This window comes from Telmatherina bonti, assembly GCF_933228915.1.
Source record: "Telmatherina bonti genome assembly, chromosome: 15".
NCBI classification, from domain to species: Eukaryota; Metazoa; Chordata; class Actinopteri; order Atheriniformes; family Telmatherinidae; genus Telmatherina; species Telmatherina bonti.
This window is the reverse complement of record NC_136613.1, coordinates 10,326,771-10,349,499: the sequence shown is the minus strand read 5'-3', so window position 1 is coordinate 10,349,499 and position 22,729 is coordinate 10,326,771. Positions and strand designations below refer to the sequence as shown.

General features: G+C 37.7%; 1 protein-coding gene across 1 annotated transcript in view; it reads left to right on the top strand.

Moving 5' to 3' along the window:
* Positions 1-22,428, top strand: part of mphosph8 (M-phase phosphoprotein 8) — a 28,428-nt gene extending 6,000 nt beyond the window's left edge. Inside the window, exons 5-14 of the mRNA XM_079254419.1 lie at positions 230-478; positions 639-761; positions 1,301-1,389; positions 12,604-12,744; positions 13,114-13,200; positions 14,023-14,177; positions 14,394-14,545; positions 17,549-17,673; positions 18,851-18,934; positions 21,327-22,428. Coding sequence (XP_079110545.1) covers positions 230-478; positions 639-761; positions 1,301-1,389; positions 12,604-12,744; positions 13,114-13,200; positions 14,023-14,177; positions 14,394-14,545; positions 17,549-17,673; positions 18,851-18,934; positions 21,327-21,368 — 1,247 coding nt within the window. The 3' untranslated portion in view covers positions 21,369-22,428. The remainder of the gene's footprint in view (positions 1-229; positions 479-638; positions 762-1,300; positions 1,390-12,603; positions 12,745-13,113; positions 13,201-14,022; positions 14,178-14,393; positions 14,546-17,548; positions 17,674-18,850; positions 18,935-21,326) is intronic.
* The last annotated feature ends 301 nt before the right edge of the window (positions 22,429-22,729 follow it).

The following is a 22,729-nucleotide window of genomic DNA, read 5'->3' as shown; positions in this document are numbered from 1 at the left end:
CAGCTTTTTATAAGGCCTTAAAGATTACTCCAAGCATCATATTAATATGCAAGCTGTGTTTTAGTAGTTATCACACTCGCTGCAGGTATTTAGCTCAGATATGAGCAAGATCTTTCAATACGTTTCAGTCTTTTGTATGTTCAGTCTACTCAGGGAAAGAGCAACAGACAACAGCTTCATTTGCAGTTTTGATGGATGGTGAAATGTGATATGTCTGTTTCTCCTTCAGTAACCAGACCTGGACAGAGTCACGGCTTCACCTTAGACAGTGATGAGCGGGAAGAGGAATCCACCGGAAAACTTCGGCCAGCAGATGATTCTAAGGAACGAAAGGACAGGCCAGGAGAGGCGCAGCGTCCGGGGTGGGAGAAGAAGATCCCAATCAATGACAGGAGGAAGAGGAGAGAGGACAGTGAGCCCAGACTCTTTATGGCGTGTGATGACACCCCGGACCCACCAGAGGGCACAGACAAATCTGGTTTGTTTGTTATATTTGCTGCTTCCACATGTCACATTCTGCTTTTATGTCCATGCTTAACATTGATTTTAGCTTTATACTTTTAGAGGGGACAATTTGTCACTGAATTCTATATTTTAACCTTCCCGCCAATAATTACTCTGTATTGTGTGTTGCATAGACAAAGGCCAAGCCACGTTAAGTCTAGGAATGGACCTGAACCTGGACTGGATGACCCTGGAGGACTTTCAGAAGCATCTCAATGGGGAGGATGAGATCTTATCTGGTCCACCACTATCGCCCAGTGAGTGTTTATTTTTTCCTCACCTAAGACAATCACATATTTATTTGATATGTGACCATACGTTAACATTCCCTCACACAGTTAAATAAGTGGTAAACGGTCTCCCAGACTTTTTATGTTTTTATGTGGACTTGAATGTTGCTGCAGCCACATGTTGACATGTTTTCCTTCCTAACATAGATGTAATCTTCCCTCTGCTCTCCACTTGTTCCATGCTAAGATGTCGATATTCTGAGTTGGCTATATAATGAATAGCTGGTTTATACTGAAATTAATTAAATCTTTTTGTTTATTTTTACTGTTTTACTTCTTTTTTTTTTAATTTAATTTTTTTTTATTGTAAAACAAAGTATCTCTAATAAATATATATATATATATATATATATATATATATATATATATATATATATATATATATATATATATATATATATATAATGTAACATCTAAAAAAAAATGTAATTATTTTTCTCCTTGTGTTGTATGCAGTGTATTTTATATTCTGGAAAATTCATGCAACTCTGTTTTGTGCTTGTCAGGTGAGTTGCGAGATGCTGTGAAAAGTGGAGATTACAGGGCTGTTAAACTGGCACTAAATTCCAAAGAGGACTACAATCTTGAGCAAGAGGTATGTATGTACTTCTAACTTTAAATTATTTTTGGAAGGTTTTATTCATTTATCAAATCATAATTTATTTAAAATTGATTTATTTTTTCATGACCAGCTTTTACATCATTTCATTTTTTGTGATGTTTTCACATTTAACTTGAGGCTTTCTGCCCTCATTCCCCAAGGGGGAAAAAACACATTTTACAGCTTGCACCTTGGTTGCCCCCAGTGTGTATGTTTGGCTATGATTGATGTCAAATATGGGGAGATAAATGTTTTTTCTTTATGATGAGAGGCGAGTTTTGTCTTTATTTAAAAAATTTGTCACTAGAGTATGACAACGTGTTCAGTCAGGTATCATTGTTTCAAAACTGTGCTACAAGCAACATGGTGGGACAAAACAATACCAGTTTGAAAGTTTGGACACACCAGCTCTGAATTTGGCAGGGGTAGGTTTACTTGAACTTCTGAACTGGTACCGTTTGCAAAGCATTTATAAACTGTTAGTAAAAGAGTCACTTATCTAATGTGGATTGTCTCCACATGAAACATAAATTTGGTGATGTAATCTCAGATTTACAGTTTAATCCCTCAAATTCAGACAGCTGTTGTGAATTCTGCACACACACTTTCTAAATTTGGTCAAATTAGTGCAACTTCAGTAATGTCTGAGTGCTTCTTCGCATTACCTAATATACACACGTATTTGTTTCTGATTATCAACATGCAAATGTGTGAAGGAGAAATGTGTCACATCTGCTGTCAAAAATTATGGCCAACCACTGAGCATGACAGTTTTCCCGTGATTGCAAAGGGGTTAAGCTCGACTGGTTGAGTAACAGCCTCGCATGCAAAGGGTACAACCCTTTTAAGCAACCGGCCAAGGTTTGAATCCCCGGCACTTGTTGCTGCATATCACTTTTTTCTCTCTCTTCCGGGACAAGCAGCTGTTAATCAAGGCTGTAGAGCACAGATGTCAAACTCCAGTCCTCAAGGGCCAGTATCATGCAGGTTTTTGTTGTCTTCATGCTCCAACACACCTAACTGAAATGAACGAATAGGTTGACAAGAAGCTGTTGGCTTTATTTTATTTGATTCAGGCATAATGTTGTTGGGAAATATAAAAAAAACAACCTGCCAATACCTGCCCTCAAGGACTGAAGTTTGTTACCCCTGCTCTCGAGCCTAAAACTACAGTGTTGAGCATGATGGTAGATGGGAGCCGTGTTGTACCTTGTGCAACAATGTGGTGGAAGACAAAACTCGCCAGTTGACATTTTTCTACTAGAAAACACTGCCAGAAAATGTCTAAAATGCCTGAACATATGGGAACAATCACCATGATGGGTCTAAAACGATCAAATCTGCCGTTAATGCTGAAAGAATGAGAGTATATTTATATATTTTTCCCCTTTTTCTGTGCCATTTAAACAAAAAGCTTTAATCTGCTGAATGGTTGCATACGTTCCTGGCTTGTTTATCTCATTAAAAAGTGTTGTAATATAACAAATGTTATTTTAAATAAGTTTTTGGCTCTTTTGCAAGGGAAAAACACACAAAGCCACCACTGTTTTTGTTGCAGCTTTTCACAAAAGCTGTCAGAAGATCCTGATGTGACTGACAGTTTGAGAAAGCTAACTATATTCATTGTTTTTGCACATACCATACTGTCATTGTAAATAGCCTCATTATTTTACACAGTTATGCTGTATTTGCTTAGAGCCAATTCACAACAGTCATCTGAAGACACTTTATAGACCTCACAGTGATCCAATTAAAACAAATCCACATTAGTCCAGTTTATAACTGTGTTAATACAAGGCAATGTATAAAAAATAGTAGAGTAAAAAACCAACAGATTGCATGAAATCTTGTCTTTAATTAAATCCCCCATGATTGAGGTTGCAGGTGACAATAAAAAAAAAAAGTGGGGGGGGGGCAAATTTTAACAGGAAGGACGAATGCAAGCAGGTTCTCTACTACAACAATCTGGTAAAACTGTAGTTTGTAACTCAGGCTGCCTGTTTTAGCAGTGATGACTCTCATCACATTCAAAGCGTCTCTGTAAGTAGGGATGTTTTTTCCAAAGTATGCACCAAAGTCTTCAAGAGCTACAGAATTTGTTTCATGCTTCATAATAAATTCAGCGCTTCAAGATGTTCCTCGCCACCACATAGTGCCATAGGTCCTACAACAAACCAAGGTAAGGACATGGTCTCTCTTTCTTTTTTTCATTATTTATATCAAAATTAGTTTTTTTTTTCCAATTAATTTAAGAGTGTAAATGTTTTATGTTAATTAGTTTGCTGACATATTTGAACTTGCAGCGCTATGAGGTAACTTTTAGGTTTAAGGTTAATTCAGTTTGCTTACTTTTAAGTCTAAACTGTAGATATGTAATAACAGAGAGATTATGAGATTTTACATTAGTGTCTCGTTCTGGTTCCTTGATGAGACTTTGGTTTCACGTCTAACACTTTGTTATGCCTTCTTACTGCCATTTTATGTATATGTCATTACAGGGCTCTGACACCAGTAATCATTAAGCTATTTTATAAGAGGACTGTAACTTAAAAAATGAAGATGTTTAACGGTTTTAGACATAGTTACGATGTCATTTCTTGATTCCATCTTTGGCAGTGTCAATCCATGTTTTTATGGTTTGTAAACTTCGGTCACATTCTGCTTTCTCAAGTGAGAAAAAAAACAAAAAAAAAAACACCCTTAATTTTTGTGTCATTAATACTAATTACATGCCAGTGTGTACTACCAAATTATATTATAATGTTGTATGCCACTATATAAACATAATTGTACATTGACAGTATATTTCTAATATTATCAATTGTTTATTTGATATTTATGCAAAGTTCGCACATTAGATATTATAGTATACTCTTTATTTGCAGTAAACAAGTCTGTGGAGGAACCTGGTGAACACATGAATTATCTGGACAAGATGAAGCAGGTACATAGTGATTTCAGAACATGTATCATCATTCATAATGTATCGTCCACTAGGAACTATTACATTGCCAACATCTTTATTATTTTGATTGAAAACATGAAGCACATGTCACATCTAAATAAACTATACTTCACTTAAATTATGTGTAGAAAAAATGTACGTTTCCGGACACTCAAAGTGTTAGTTTTTTGCATCTGTACCTTGCCATGTCCTAAACTCTGTTTGAAAGTTTAACCATATTGGAAACATGCTATGTTGAATTACCAGTTTAGGTTGTAACAACGCTGGTATATGAAGCCAAAATTCTTATGTAAATGACTTAAAAAGTAGCAATTATTTATTGTAATTATAAGTTCTGCATGTGGGTTTAGCATTGGTGTTTTCTGTTTGCTTCATGTAGCATTTCATCCGACACCCCATGACTTACTTGATTAGACACTCACAATGTCAATACGCTGCTTGATCCAATAAAGCCATTAACTGTTCTTGAATGGGTCACATGTGGTTTTTGTACTGAATATGGTGTCAGGGTGGTTTTGGTACAGATGTTGGATTTTAAAAGATTATCTGTGACCGTCACCTTGACTTTTGTTTGAATGAGCCTGGATCTTGTTGGGGCATTGCCAAGGTGCTGAGGTGTTTAAAATAGCAATAAAAAATGCACAAAGAATTTCCAAACGCAATACCGAAGCAATCAACCAAAAATAGCCACTAATGCAAAATTATAAACAAAGATTTTGTTTCTCCACCCACATTTATTTTCTGATATGTTTTAAGTTCACTCAAAATATTTTTGAGATCTGATTTGGCAGCGAGTCTTACATATACTTGTTCTTTTACAGGCGTGTACTTTTGGTGAGAAGAGATCATTTGAAGGCAAAAGGAGCTTGATTGAGGAGCGAAGTTCGAGTGGTGGTCTTGAATTCACATCTTTGATTGAAAGTGCAAGAAATGAAGACAGTACTCCTAAACCAAATAAGAATATCCCACAAGCATTGGATTGTTTAAGCAATGACAGTACAATACCAAGCTACTCTGCCAGTGCTAATGCTGAGCAAGGGACAGAGGGGAAACATGAGAATATACAAGGTGGGAACAATATAACGGAATCCAAAAGTGAAGCATGTGGTTCATTCACCCCTGAGGAAAGTAAAGGAGAGGAAGACCAGGTGGCAGCAGAGGAAAAGAAGGCATCAGATGATACCCAGGGTGTTTCATCAACCAAAATGACTTTAAACAGTAACAATTCAGATGTAACCAGAAAGGCAAAAAGCCTTTTCCTGGGGGAAAAGCAAGATGACCAAATGGAGAAACGAGCCACAGCTAAAAAACGCAAGTTTGCCAAGCGAGGAAAGCGCTCACGTGGTGGTGCGAAGAAATTGGTGGCACATAAATCCGATGGCAAAGATCACGTTTCTTCTGAGTTGAGCACAAAAGAAGTGATTAAAACACGATTACGTCAACGCAGAAAAGTTATGGAGAACAAATTACCAACAAGAACAAGTCTAAGGACCTGTAAGAAAGTACTTCAGACAAAGGCCACCAAAATGGAGGAAGCAAAGAAAGAATCTTGCAAAAAGCACTTTTGTTTGTATTGCAAAATGGCTTTTACCCAACTTATCAAGCATTTGGAAAATAAGCATTCAGAGGAAACTGATGTTGCCCATGCAATACACTTTCCAAGAGGTTCCAAAGTCAGACAGACATTGCTTGACCAAATTCGCAATAAAGGAGATTATGAACATAATTGCCAAGTTCTTAAAAGTGGTGAAGGAGAAATTGTAACCAAGAAGCAGGTGAAGAAACCAAGCACATCTGTTAGGGACTTCCTGCCTTGCCAGCACTGTTTTGCATTTTATCGAAAAACAGATTTATGGAGACATGAACGATCATGTAAAATTAGAAAGGGGGATCAGAAATCCTTAGAGAATACAAAAAGAACTCTGGGTCACAATGGCTCATCTCCAGTGCATCCAATGTCTGAGTTCCTAACTGGAAGCTGTGAGGAGATCATCCAAATCATGCACCAAGATGAAATCTCAAACCATATTAGAATTGACCCCCTTATTTGTAAATACGGCAATACACTGTCTGCTAAGTATGACCACGATAAATCTCAGTTTGCTTACATTGCACAAAAAATGAGGGAATTGGGTAGATTTGTGCTTGCGGTAAATGAACTTGACAATAGCGTCAAGTACCTGCATGAAATATGTCTACCATCCAGATTTGAATTGGCGATTAAAGGGATCAAAAAAGTTAGTGGATTTGACCCAAGTTCCAGCAAGTTTAAAACCATTTCTCTTGTCTCAAAGATTGGCTACTCTTTAAAGCGAGCTGCAGAGATAGCTTTTGGAGAAAGTCGTGTGACAGAGGACAGTGGAGCTGAAAGTGAGTTGAAAAAGTTCATACAGCTCCTTGATACCAAATTGAGTGAGTCCTTTTCTCGCAAAACGCTCATCCAGTGTACAAAACAAGAGGTCAAGAAAATCGAAGTAGACAAATCAACTGTGACAGAAGATCTAATGAAACTCCACAAGTTTATTACTGGTGAAGAGGATGAAGCAAGAAAGGAGTTAAAAGAAAGTCCAAGTATGTCAACATGGAAAAAGCTCAGTGAAGCCACCTTAGCGGATGTGTGTCTCTTCAACAGGGGCAGGGTAGGTAATATTGGAAGACTTCTCTTGCAAACTTACACTCAAAGAAAGAGCAGTGGGGTATTTGCACCATCTGCAGATCAAGTAAGGAAAATAACTAAGTTGGAGATGGACCTCGGTTCCAATTTCACAAGATTGGAACTAGAAGGTCAGTATGGAAGAAATATGCTGGTGCTGCTAACAGACAGAATGGTTTTGTCCATTGACTTGCTTGTTGAACATAGAGAGCAAGCAGGTGTTTCAAAAAGTAACCCATACCTATTTGCAAGGACTGAAGGACCCTCCTTCATCAGAGGATTGGATTGTTTCCGAAGGGCTGCAGTGGAATGTGGAGTTAAAAACCCAGAAGCACTACTGTCTTCATCATTAAGAGAGCAAATTGCCAGCTGCTGGCAGCTAATGAGCCTTGGTGAGCCTCAGCTGGATCAAGTGGCAAAGTTATTGGGACAGAGCAGCCAGGGGTGTTACAGAGTCTCTCAAAATGCATCCCAGCTAGAGGAAGTTAGCCAACAGCTGTTAAAGATGGACCGAGCATTGCCATCAAATCCACCCAGCACTGTAAAAAATGGTAAGTATATTTTCTTCAATTGGTTATTTAATGTATTGATGTGTATATCTAAGGTTGTGAGGCAGATTACCTGTTTCCATGACTACACAGCATTTGGTATTTCTAATACAACTCGAGACACTAAAGATAAAGTTTGCTCAGTCACAGTGGATTGACGGATTCAATTTTCTCATCCCATAATTAAATGTTGAAACAAAGCAGATTTTTTTTTTTTTTTTTTTTTTTGGTAAGGCAGCTTTTGACATCAGTTTTACACTATCAGACTATTGAATCTGTAATATATTATATTTCTCTTAGACCACATGGATTCTCAGTACTTTTTTTTTAAATCTTTTTAGGGACTGGACAGAAACCTGCTCTAAAAAGAAGGCCGTGGACTGACAAGGAACAAGCTGCTGTTAAACGTTACTTGTGTGAATTTATCACAAGGATGAAGGTTCCGGGGAAAAAAGAATGTAATGCTTGCATAGCTGCTGAATCAGATCTTGGAGGAAGATCTTGGACTGATGTAAAAAATTATGTACATAACACACTACAGACAATACGAAGGAGAAATAACCAACAAAAGTCTGATGGTTGTGGAAATCTTCTGAATCCAAAGAGTCCAAAAGTTGAAGACCAAACGGCAAAGACAGACATGGAAGACACTAATGATATGTGCACTATGACTACAGTGAATCCCGATCACTTGAGAGAAAGTTCAGACTGTTGTATGACAGTGCCACCACCAACCAACTTGAGAGACTCACCTTTCTCCCAAGAGATGACTGCAAGTTTTGCATCTTTTTGTTACTCTAGTACAAATATGGTCCATACAAATCAACATTTGATTTCTAACTTCTCACCATTGAACGCAACTGATACTCAAGTGGTCCCTACATTTACCCCACACGACACTACAAATGCCCTAATGCCTCCAGTTTACACTTCAGACAACAACCGAAGTCTGCAAATGTCATCTTTGTATACACAGAATGCTACAAGTATGCTTCCCCCTTCTGTGTACACCCCACATGACACAAGTTTGCCAATGATTCCTTCTTATACTACCCTTAATACCCCAAGTACCTCAATGGTCCCAACATATACGCAATTAAATACCCCAAGTCCACCCATGGTCTCTGCATTCTCAGCACTAAATGACAGAAATAGACCCATCATGTCTTCATTCACACATCTAAACCATTCAGATGCACCAGCTTATCATACAAGCCCAACGGGGGTCCTGTCATCTGCACAGGTCGTCCCATCAGTTCATGGACATAGTGTTTCTGATAGAGCACCAATGGTACGGGAAGGCAAACCCATGTCTTCAGCAGGAAAACAAGCCACTCCAGGTGTCAAACCTCAAAAGAGAAACAAGCGGTTGTGGAGTGAGGAGGAACAAGCAGCAGTGAGGCGTCAGCTTGGAGACTTCTGTAAACTGATAAAAGTACCAGGGAAAAGGGATTGCGATGCATGTTTGAATGCTGAACCTGTACTAAGCAGCAGAACATGGAGGGAAATTAAATATTATGTACACAATTCAATCCAGTCACTGAAGAGAAGAGGTCATGCAGTCGCCTCTAAACAGATCACCACTAGCCCAACAGAACCAGAGACTCAGACTTCAAACACTGACTGGGATGGTCCAGTTTATCTCTCCCTGTAAAAATTCTTAATGGACATGGATGAAAACTAGGATTTTAGGGATGTGGCTTTAACTTCAGATTAAGTGTAGCTTCAAAGTTAAGCAGATCTTTTCTGTTTGTTGACTGTTGGTAAAGTTTGGTCTCAGTTGCAATGTCAATGATTACATTTACAGTCCGTACTGCCATTCTTCAAATTATACACATCTCCAAAGGTCTCCTAATGTGTTCAATATCAAGTCCAGCTGACCAAGCTATTTGTTGCAGTAATGAAACACTAAATGGGTGGAAGCCCGGATGTTTTGTATTGTAGCTTTTGCCAGGCCATCAGTGGGAATAATTTGCTCTTAGTTAGTTACCTGGTTAAAAAAAAAGTCAAATAGGTGAAGTTTTGGTGTAGAAAAAGCTGATTTGTAGTGGTATGTTTACAAAAACACTGTGTCTTTTGGACCACCACAAGTTATCTCTATTAAATGTTTCAACTGAGATTAAACATTTAATAGCGTAGTCATTAGCTGTGCGAAGTAGTAACAATGTTACCTGGTCATGCTTTCACAGTGATGGAACCCATGTATGAGCTGCTTGAAATGACCAGTTGTAGTAAACGGGGCGTTTTTCACCTTTTCTGATCAAAGCTTTTATGATGCCGCATTTGTTGTGGGACTTTTACTTGAAAGCTGATCAACACTTACCTTTTTTTGCTTAAACTGTGTTCATTAGCATTTCCTTTATTTTAGTTGAAATAAGAAACCTACCAGCAAATCTTTGTAGCTAATCCCTCAGACGTGAGAAGTGGGTTCACTTCCTTTGCATCATTCCCAAATGCCAAACCCAGGTGTATTAAATGTACAAATATATAAATATATTCTTGCTTTAGCCACTAGCCTGTATTGTAAGTAGCCTGCAGAAGTAACAGTATATTTTACTTTCTGACACTCGAAAATAGGAACTCAAGTGTATATATGTGTCACCGAAACAAAGGAAGTTTTGAGTAGTCGTGTGTTTTTATTATGTTTGGGGTTTTTTTGTTTTTTTTATTTTCCTACCATCTTCTTTCCGCTTTGCTTTGCCAAACTTTTTGTAACTCCACACAGTGACTGTCTAGAACATTTTAGTATTGTATTTGGTCTACCTTGAGATGAGTACACTTCAGCAATCTCCCTTTTTTTCATAAACTTTTATAATCCAGTTGTCAATCTCATGTTGCCTTATGTGCATTTTTTATTATGTGTTTGTTTTCTAACAGTTGTTAATAGCAACTTCAAAAGAAATATGATTTTAAAAAAAAGGCAAAACCGAAAAAAGAACTGGTAATCCAGTAGTATAGGATGGTTTTTTTTATATCTTAAAAAAGGTCAAGTTGTTACAAAGATTAAATACTGTCTGATTTTGAGAATACATAACAAAACATACCCAGAAGAACTTTTTTTTTAAACATGCAGTTTTATTACTAGAAGTATTCACCATTTTATTTTTGGTCGAACTCGAGGTTTGTTAATTGTGAAGGATTAAAGATTAAATATTGAGCACAAGTTCAGTCTTCATTTTTCTAAAAACAGATTGTTTTGGCTTTGCATCCATTGGTCTGGCTGGACATTTTTATTTATATTAGGTCCAAAATGTTTTCTTGTTACCACACATTTTCTGTTGCACCAAATATTCAGCAAGTTGGAGGTAGGTAGAGGAACTATCATTGAATTAGGTTTTTTTTTTGTTTGTTTAGCCACAAGCATACTTTAGCCACAGTTTTTGGTTTTCAAGTTTTCTTTGTGATTAAATAAAGAGGAAAGTATTATTGTGAGGAGTGGACAGCACTTGTTTTTGTCATTGAAGTATGTGTTTTCCTCTGTAGCAGCTGTAGTGAAACTGTTTTAAAAAACCAGTGGTCACCCTTTTGTACCAGTCATTAGTGTCAGACATGCACAAAATCCCAACTGTGAAAAGTTCTGTGGAACCGGGTCATACAACCTATTTCAAATCATTTCATTAATGCCAGAAGGAGTGTTTTTGTTGTTTTTTTGTGTGTTTGTTTCCTGTGTTGCTGCTTTTGTATACTGTTGGTGTTTCAGCATATACTGCATCCTTTTGTTGTTTACTTAATGCAGTATTTTTTATTTTATTGCTGCTATATGAGCATGTTTTGTCATTCACCCTGTTGCTGTATATTGCCTTCGTGTGATGCCTCCTATCAAGTATTGTAAGGAACTTAACTTCAGCTTGTACAAATAAAGCTTCTTGGCCTAATTTGGGGATACTTCATTGTGAAAAGGAAATCTATTTGTTTTCGGATGGTCGAAAGTTGAATTTATTTGTGTCTTTGTCCAGTTCTTCAGCCTTGCCAAAAGGAGGGATATTTAATTGAGTTGCATCTGTTTTGTTTTTTCTCTTTTTAAAGTAGCTGGTCTAACTGACATTACCATCTTCTTGTTTAGCTTTCTTTCAAAGTCATTAGCTAAAATACTTGACCAATTAAATAGAAAATAACTACTACGAAAGCCAGACAGTAATACTAATGGAAATAATAAAGGAAATTATGCAACATCTAGGTAGACAATAATACAGGAAATAAAAATACTTATGTTCAGTTCTAGAAAAATGACACAAAATGCAATATTGTGTAAAGAAAAATTGTGTTAAACTCATGAAAATAATTGCCTTTTATTACATACTTTATATTTTGCTATACAGTAATGCACAGATATCAAACTCCAGTCCTCAAGGGCCAGTATCCTGCAGGTTTTTGTTGTCCCCATGCTCCAACACACCTGACCAAAATTCATAAATGGGTTGATAAGAAGCTCCTGGATCCACTTGATTTGAATCAGCTGTGTTGGAAGAGAGAAACAACAAAAACCTGCCAGACACCGACCTTCTAGGACTGGAGTTTGACACCTCTGCAGTAATGCTTTAAATGTGATACAAAGAAATTATGAACCCTCCCCGTGCTGCTTCATCAGAGACATCTGCTCACAAACACTAGTTTTTGCTCCTCCTTTAACCCTTTAAGGCCTGAGCCATGAAAAAATGGTGAGAAAATGCTTTGAATGTGAGGTCTTCATTTGACCTTTTAACAAAAAAAAACCATAACATTCTTGGGGGAGGATATTTACAATATGTGATATGTCAGTTATTATATTGTAGTCTTCTGCTTCCTGGTATCTATAAGGAGGCAAAAGACTAGATTAGGTTGTGTTTAATAGGATTGTAAGAAAAGTTTTTATTATAAAGTCATGCAAAATATCTCAAACTGTGTATGAAATATGATATGTTTGACTTTATAGAGTTTATCCTAATAGCTTGCTTTCATGGTAATTTTTTTTTCCTCAGTATGAAAATCCAGTGGAAGCAGGAGCTTGTCAGTTTTACCTTCTTGGTTTGTAATTCTGGAGCTTTCTATCTGTTTTTCCACAGGATGTCAGCGGCATGTCGCTGTGCATGCTAGCAGCAGCAGGAGGGCACGACGACATACTCAGGCTAATGTTTAAGAAAGGGGTGAGGGTAAATGCTCGACAGAAGAATGGTACCACAGCACTGATGCATGCTGCCGAAAAGGTATCTCGGCCTCCCACACACGATTATTTGGGTCTCTTTTTTTTTTTTTTTTGCCCTGTAACTTATGTTGCATTTTATTAATCCACGGTTGTCCAGCTCTGGACTTTGAGGGTGACAATCCTGCAAGTTTTCCACATATCCCTTCTCCAATGCACATGACTCAAATGAATCAGTCATTATGCAGAACTTCAATGGCTGTTGGATCCATTTAATGACAGGCAGGTGTGTAGGAACAGGGATATATTGAAAACCTGCAGGACATCGGCTCTTAGGTACCGACTTTGGATACCTCTGGTGTAAATAAATCATCAGAATATTCAAACTTTTTTCCTTTTAAATGTATTTTTGTTTTTTTTTATTCACCATCAGAATTTCCTGACGACTGTTGCCATCCTCCTGGAGGCAGGCTCCTACGTCAACGCTCAGACACTGGGAGGGGAAACAGCACTAATGAAGGTGAAGCTCACTTGAAAATGTGAACCAAAGGAATTTTATTGATACTTCCTGCATTGCAAAGATTCTTCTGCAGATGTTAACTTCTGCATTCATATTACATGAATGCAGCTGATCAACTTTTCACACAGGTTTTATGATAAATTGAACGTTAGCACTTTATGAAATCATAATTTTCAGCATCAAATCATGGTAAACTACACCCTGCGGTGTAGTTTATTTTTCAACAAGGTGAGTGTGATGAGGAAATCTGGTTTGCGGTCATTTCTGGGGAATAATTATTGAATATTTTATGCAGCTGGTGATGATCTATCTATCTATCCATCTATCCATCCACCCATCCATCCATCCATGCTCACTTTGCAGTGTCTCATAATGTAATCTTCTTGTTAAAACTATAGTACGCTATAAAAGAAAAAAAAGACCATTTTATTTTTGCAGGTCTTATAAAACATATACATATTGGCAAATTGCATTTCTGTCCACCACATAATTATATATTTGCATTTCCAAGTTCCTGAAGCTTTTTTTTCTTTTTTCTTTTTTTTTCTTTTTTTTTTTTATTGTTCATTGTTGCTACTTTGGTCAAACTTGTCTGCTTTGTTATTGCTAAATGTTGTGACATCAAGGTATAAAAATTTGCTTAATAAACATTTAAACTTGGGTTTTTAGACCATGTGGTTGAGGCTGCTGGGAAAAGAGTGTTTTTTTGAGTATCTACATTATCCAGGAGTTTTTTTATAAGAAGTTATTGGGTGTAGATTATCTAATGTACACTTTGGTTCATTTTGGTGGAATTTATACAAATTCTGTCTTTCATTTCAGGCCTGCAAAAGAGGGAACACTGACATAGTGCGCCTCCTGCTGGAATATGGAGCTGATTGCAATATCATGTCTAAACACAAGAACACAGCTTTGTATTTTGCCAAAGTCAGCAACAATCTGATGGTGTATGACCTCGTCAAAGACCACATCAACATGTAAGTTCTTATGACAGCTTTCAGCCTCACTGATAACAGATGCATAGAGTCTACCGTTGACGAAATTACAATATTTTACTGCTTTTTTTAAAAAAAAAATCTTTTTAATAAATCAAGGTTTGATGTTTTCATCGAACCTTTTTGGAGGTGAGCTCGGTGGTACCAGCTTGTTATAAATCAGTGTAAAATACGCCTATGCATGTCTTCATCCTGTAGGCTGTCCAGTGTGGCAGAAGACACCATCCGAGCCTACTTTGAGTCCCGTCTGGTGCTATTGGAGCCCGTCTTCCCTTTGGCCTGCCACCGACTTTGTGAAGGACCTGACTTCTCTTTGGAGTTTGGCTTCAAGGCCCAGCCACAACCAGAAGGTAAAACATCATCATCTCACACATCATGAGTAATAATCTGCTTTTGCTTTTAACTAAAACCATTTGAGAAGCAAACTGCACTGAGGTTAAATTTTAAGGAGACTTTGTCCAAAAAGGTCTTTTTAACAACTATCAGATGCTAATTTCTTTTTTTTTTTTTTTTAAACCAGTCCTGTACCATCATGACAGCAGAATGATGGTCTGATGCCGTATTGTGCTGAATAATAGTTAGTCACTAATTTCTCAAAACGGATTACAGTCCATTTTAACACTGACCTTTTGCATTGGGTGCACTGGTGTGCCTAACTTTTTAATAACTTGTATTTTATGAACTGCTTTTTGATATTTGCCCACAGACATTGATATTTAAGTAACTGTGAAAGAAAGTAGTTTGGAAAAGCATTTATGTATTTACAGCACAAATGTTAAGTAGGAAACACATACTTAACTTGATAGCTTCAACAAACAGAAAGAAAGGAAACATTTCAAACTTGGAAAACGTGAAGCTGAGCTGCTTCTGAAAATAACCACCAGGTTTACATTTCATCTTTTTCATCAGAATGATCCACTTGGACTTGAATTTTGAGTAAGACATATCCTCTCTGGCCATAAATGGCTTTTTTTTTTTTTTTTTTTTTTTTTTTTTTTTTTGTATGTTTTAAATTCACAGCAGCCTCTTTTATCAGCAGTTTGATCACACTTTTGCATCATTAATATTCTTTTCCATGGATCTTGTGCAGGAGAGCCTACGATCGCAGCTCAGACACTGAGAGCGCTAGTCTTCGAGGCTGCTTTTGTTTTTGTTTTTTACATTTTTTGTATTCTCAGGTTGATGCTTCACCAGATGCAACTTTTTCATTCTTACTTAGAGCTGCGCAGCGTTGAATTATTTTCTTATAATGCAAACTGTTTCCAGCCTTTTAGCCACAGCTGCACTTCAGGAGAAGAATCTCCATCAGCTCAGATGGTAGAACACTGGTAGGGAAATGCAGGAGTCGAAATTGGGAATAATGGATCACACCCACATAGGAGCAAGCTCTATTGTATTCCACATTAAACAACGGATTCCAGTTTCCACATCCCCCTCCCATCTCGTTCTTCGGACAGGACACAGTTTCATATGAACACTCAGTGGGTTTACAATGTCAGGTCAGAGCCAGTCAGAGGAGGAGACCCATCCTTTCTCTGCCTTTTGATCACAATGTAATTCTTCCCTGAGCTTGGGTAGGGGCCCAGTATACAGTGAATATCCAGACCCAGTATACAGTGAATATCCAGATCCAGTATACAGTGAATATCCAGACCCAGTATACAGTGAATATCCAGATCCAGTATGCAGTGAATATCCAGATCCAGTATACAGTGAATATCCAGACCCAGTATACAGTGAATATCCAGATCCAGTATACAGTGAATATCCAGACCCAGTATACAGTGAATATCCAGACCCAGTATGCAGTGAATATCCAGATCCAGTATACAGTGAATATCCAGACCCAGTATACAGTGAATATCCAGATCCAGTATACAGTGAATATCCAGACCCAGTATACAGTGAATATCCAGACCCAGTATACAGTGAATATCCAGACCCAGTATACAGTGAATATCCAGACCCAGTATACAGTGAATATCCAGACCCAGTATACAGTGAATATCCAGACCCAGTATACAGTGAATATCCAGACCCAGTATACAGTGAATATCCAGATCCAGTATGCAGTGAATATCCAGATCCAGTATACAGTGAATATCCAGACCCAGTATACAGTGAATATCCAGATCCAGTATACAGTGAATATCCAGACCCAGTATACAGTGAATATCCAGACCCAGTATGCAGTGAATATCCAGATCCAGTATACAGTGAATATCCAGACCCAGTATACAGTGAATATCCAGATCCAGTATACAGTGAATATCCAGACCCAGTATACAGTGAATATCCAGACCCAGTATACAGTGAATATCCAGACCCAGTATACAGTGAATATCCAGACCCAGTATACAGTGAATATCCAGACCCAGTATACAGTGAATATCCAGACCCAGTATACAGTGAATATCCAGACCCAGTATACAGTGAATATCCAGACCCAGTATACAGTGAATATCCAGATCCAGTATACAGTGAATATCCAGACCCAGTATACAGTGAATATCCAGATCCAGTATACAGTGAATATCCAGACCCAGTATACAGTGAATATCCAGACCCAGTATGCAGTGAATATCCAGATCCAGTATACAGTGAATATCCAGACCCAGTATACAGTGAATATCCAGATCCAGTATACAGTGAATATCCAGACCCAGTATACAGTGAATATCCAGACCCAGTATACAGTGAATATCCAGACCCAGTATACAGTGAATATCCAGACCCAGTATACAGTGAATATCCAGACCCAGTATACAGTGAATATCCAGATCCAGTATACAGTGAATATCCAGATCCAGTATACAGTGAATATCCAGACCCAGTATACAGTGAATATCCAGATCCAGTATACAGTGAATATCCAGACCCAGTATACAGTGAATATCCAGATCCAGTATACAGTGAATATCCAGACCCAGTATACAGTGAATATCCAGACAGACATTTGCGGAGATAAATCCTCTACACCACAGCTGTCCAGAGTCTGTTCTTGAGGGACCCTTGAGGACCAACAGTGTATGAAGTTCTGCAAAGGGGCTCAGGATTGTCACTCTCCCTGGCCAGAACTGGACACCCCTGTTCTACGCCTAGACCTGTGAAATGTCACACTGTCCTGTTATCTCATTTCTAAATGCCACATAAAATAAATATTTAATGGGTAATAGTGGCTTTCTTTTCTTCAATCTGTCAAATCACCTGACTGGTGTTCATGTCTGCCATTGGTCAAACCAGTAAAGTCACTGAGACCTTCAGCAGCGTTGAATTCCTTCTAGCTCTAGAAGTGGATTCCCTGTGAAACTTGTCTTTTCCAACAGTTTCTTTGTTCTTCATTGCTGTTCTAGGCTCAGGCATCCTCCTCTTCATCTTCCATGCCAACTTCCTGAATGAGATCACAGCCAGGCTCTGCGGACCCTGCAGCGTTCACGCCGTGGTGCTCAACGACAAGTTCCAGCTTCCCATTTTCCTGGTTGGTTCAACGGCTTTTCAATGCCACTCTTCGCCTTCCCAGAACAAATAGAAACAGTCGGGATTAAAATGTTCTGAGGATTTTAAAATCAAAACAATTTCATTCGATGGCAGTTTTTTTGGTTTTTGTCGTGAAATTTTTTTTTTTTTTTTTTTTTACAGGAGTAACTAGCTCTGGTCCACAACGGCCACAGTCTTGCACGTTTTTGACGTGTCCCTGCTCAAACAGACCTGACTTAGATAAATGAGTCACTGTGCTGAAGTCTCATTTCATTTGCCTAGGTGTATTGAAGCAGGAATACATTGAAAACCTGCAGGACAGCGGCCCTCCATGACCGACTAGTTTATTTTAATTAACTCAACTAAACTTTATTTATTTATAAAGCCATGTAAAATAACCAGAGTTGGGACAACGTGCTGTACACAATCAGCCAAAACAACAAGAGAATAAAACAGTTAAAAGAGAGATAAATAACACAATCAAGCAAAATGAATAAATAGTAAATAAAACCAATAATTAAAACCAAACTATAGCAAACTGACCAGAAGCAGTCTCACACTGGGCTTAAAGCCAAGGAATGAAAAAGGGTTTTAAGATAAGTTTTAAAATGGACAATGATGAAGCTTGTCTAATGTGGAGGGGCAGCTCATTCCACTGTCACTCCACAATTAGCATCTTTTATAGTAGCTTTGAAAGTGTCAAATATTCGAGCAGTGTATGAGGAATAAATGCAGAACTGTCTAAAGCAGTTTACCAAATGTGAACATTTTCTTCCACAGGTTTTTGTAGTGGGATTAATGCCTTTTAAGAGGATAGTAGTCCTACTGATCATAGGAATGTACATGTCATGACAATAATCATGACCCATGTTTGAGAGATTAAACACAGAATACTTGATGAATACTAATTACTCTAGACCTGTCTCTATTTTTCTCCAGTATGCAGACATGGGTGATGTATGCATTGTCTTTGCTGAAGTTTGTTTCCAGTTAGCCTCCAGTAAACCGCTGCCATCCATGACATCTGTTTTACAGTCCATGAAAGTACTTTTCAGCCCGAAAAATGCTGATGCAGCATTTCTAAAGTTTGCTTAGAATTAGCTTGATAGATTAAGTATCAAGTGGCGATGTGCAAAACTTCCTTCATGTTCTTTCCTTTTTTGTCTTGAATGTTTCAGGATAGTCATTTCATCTACTCCTTTAGCCCGGTTCCAGGCATCAACAAGCTCTTCATTCGTTTAGCAGAAGCACCAACAGCAAAGGTAACCTGGATACCAGTTACTTGTAATATCAAGACGAGCGATTTCAACTATTTTAGCTTCAGTGTTGTAAAAATCTGCCATGTGCCTCTACATGGTTATTTAATGTTCCTCTAAATGTGGTGAAATAGTTATAATATCTTGAACCCAAAAGAAGAACAGACTATTGTGTTTGGAGTCAGTTCAGAGTGTCAAAACAAAAAAAGAACATTTTTTAAGGTTTTTGGTTGCATTATCTATTAAAGAGCAAGCTACCACAAATAAGACCTACATAATGTCAAAGATCAACCAAATGACCCCGTAAATCATGTGAAATGTGCTCTTAAGCTTTGACTCAAACATGTTTCAGGAGCTTCAGTTTCAGGAGTTTCAGGTCAGACTTTAGTGATAAAGAACTAGGCGGAGAGGAAAAAGCTCGGGAAACGTCAGTTCTTCCTGCCTGGATGAAATGTTGTCTCGTATAAATGTGTTTTAGTCACACAGAGAGGTGCTGCAGGAGGCAGGGGCCATTTATCGATGAAGCACATTTCATCACACATAAATCAATGTGTTTAACGTCACGGAAAACATGCAGCATTATAGTTGAATGCTGTCATGATGACATGACTTGCTTTATAAAAACCATTGTGGTTAATATTTGGTGCTAGTTTCAGGTTGGGTTGACCATGGCTGCATTCCATTTGTGCTGTCAGGCATGTTAATATGCACAACTTCCTTAATGTGGAATGCCGTCCTCATCAATACAGCCGTGTGGTGGTGTTGCATTAACATGAGGCCTGTACAGTACAGCTTGTGTGTCGTTGTAGAGCCACAATGAATGTACAGTTGTGCTCATATGTATTCATCCCCTTTTATTAAAGAAAAGGCTGAATTTACAACAGTCACTCAAATAACTGGAGACTTATAAAAGAAACAATAACTAAAAATTTGCAAAAATATTATTTAGTAATATAAGACACTGTTTTTTCATTTAATTGAGTTGAAGAAAGATAAAAAAAAAAAAAAAAAAAACACAAATTGGTCCTGGACAAATTAGAGCACTTTTCTGTTGAACAGTGGGACAAAATACCTGTCAACAGGTGCAGAAGTCTGACTGTGAGGAACAGAAAACACCTGACTGTAGCGGAAACATTAAAGGGTTGTTCAACAAAATATTAGTTTATGAGTGATGTTGTAATATGTCATAAATTATATTATTTGTTTGCTTTTAAAAAAATATTTCTATTGAACCAGAATTAGAAAATAATGTAATGATTTTCATAGAATTTGTATTTATTTATTACTTTAGTCAATTTTAGCTTATTTTACAGGCAGCTGTTTTTTCCTTCCTTAATGAAAGGGCATAAATAAATGTGAGCACAACTGTAGATGCATTGTATTTGTAACTTATGTCAGCTACTTCCAGACAGCCGGACCACAGTTATAGAAATGTCCCTCTGCAGATTTTGACCTTATTCTGGGGGCAGCTAGCAGGTCTGCACCGGATGACCTGGTCAGGTTGCAATCAGTCACTTTATTGACAAGGATTCTGTGTTGTACTGGGAGCCACTGAAGTTACTTAGGAAGATGTATGTATGATTGATGATGATTATTACATATATTACATGTGTTATTTATTTTTATTTTGTTCTTTTGTTATTTATCTATTTACTTATTCTTTTTTTTCCTGTTTGTAAATTTCTTCCTTTTTTTTTTGTAGACACTGCTGCTCTTGTTTTGTGTTGTTACTTTATTTAGAGGACCCCCTTGAAAATGAGATGGTGTTTCTCAAGGGGTTATTTCTCTATCAATAAATAAATGTTAACTAATAATAATGTTCAAATTTCCGTGTTTGTGTAACAACTCTGGTTGCTGCCTTGATCGATTAAATGAGCTGAGGTCGATGTGATCAATGACACTTTCAGTATTCATGTTTTTATTATATATATTTGTTAAACTTTCTTCTTAGAAGTTTCTTTTTGAAAGATTAAAGAGTTTATTGTGTACTTTCACTGCTGTCTTTGGCCCCAAGCAAGCTTGCAGTCGGACGGCGGGTTTCCCTGAAAACCTATTCCAGTGAAAGAGTTTTTAACCATGCATTTGTTTGACGGCATCAAGTGTTTACATCTGCAAACAGGATGAGGAAGTTAGCCAAAATTCATTTCTGTGTAACATAACTTAGTAGCACAAAGAAATATTATTGAAGTTTAGATATAGACATGCAAACAGTATATTTACGGGAATTTATTCCCATCTCTGTAAAGGCTTCTTAGAAAAAAAAAATCAATGTGATTCCACTCTAAAGCGGGCAAAAACCAAATATCTTGTTCCTCTCAGCTTTTCAAAAAAATAGTCTTTCATAACAGATTTGAATCTATAAAAGTATGCTAACCATCTGTCAACATTTCGTCCTCAGGTGAAGCTCCTCATCTGTGCATACAGAGTCCAGCTGCAGTGACGATCATGTAGAAGCATGTCTGCCATGTTGCCACCTGATCCCAGCGCTACTCTGAGGATCATGCGCCATCAGATCAGCCTGTGAGCACTCCGGCTTCTGGTAGTGAAGCCATCACCATGAGCTTCTGGGAGGAAGGAAGGAGTATAATCCCTCCTCTCTCTCTCTTCCTGGAGTAGCTCTCAAAGCTAAAAACCTTCCTATGTTGTGCCTTTCTCTGAGTTCCACCTCCTGACAGTGTCGAGGAGATAGATGTGTGTGTGTGTTGATAATCAGCCTAGCTGGTGCATTTGTGTACCTACTACTTTAGTTTCTGCATTTGAGTAACATAAAGAGGGGATTATGCATCACTGTTTCTTCCATTTTTAGCATTTTACATGGATAAAAGTAACGTTACAACAGGCTTACTTTGGAGTACACTCCCCAGAAAATTCTGTCTGGTCTTGCCAACATTTCCAAAAGGCACAAAAACACATGAAAACCAGTTCTTTTTGTAAATTGTCTACACTCATCTTAGATTTAAATGTGTCCGATCTGACGGGTGTGTGCTAGTTGTGCTCATCAGAGATGGTTTATTGGTTGTCACTACATCTCATCTGAGAGAAGAGGCAGAAGTTGAAACACTGATTCTTGGACGCAGACACACCGTGTGTCCTTTCTGTTTGTTGTTTTGTCTACCACCTGTTAATACACGAGTTACTTCATTTTAAAGTGAGATGTTTTAGTGAATGAGGTTTCTTTTGCCTTCAATGCACAAAGTTGCTTTTTATATTTTCTGGTCTGTGTATATTCACATACTATATATAAATATAAACATAAATGCGGCTATGAAATGTCGTGATGACTGGTTGCAATTCTTTTTTTTTTTTTTTTGCCACTATAGGAGTAAGTTAAATTATTTTGTGCATTAAGAAGCTCTGTAAATGTACCTTTTTAAAGGCTCAAATGTCTCAAACCGACCTGTTAGTTGTTCTTCTCCACATATTTTACTATTAAAAAAAAGCCTTGTAGTTGCTGTGTGACCGCTAGAGATTTCAGACATTTTTACACCAACAATGTACCATGGCTCTCTGAAGGTCTATTAAAACTTTGACTTAATTCTCTCCTCCTGTTTCCTCTGACGATCTTTTTCCATCAGCATATTGAAAGGGATACTAAGGGAGGGAGTCCTGACACAAGCAAGCAGAACGATACAAACATGAAACGATGTCGTTCTTTCCCATCCACAAGAAAACTGAGCAGTAAAATCACTGCAACTAATCCATAAATCTCGTCTTTCAAAGGGTCAGATAGCGGAGAGTCTAGATGTGACAATACGTAAACAGATCCGTTCTTTCAGGTGCAGGTTCGAAGGTTTTCTCCAA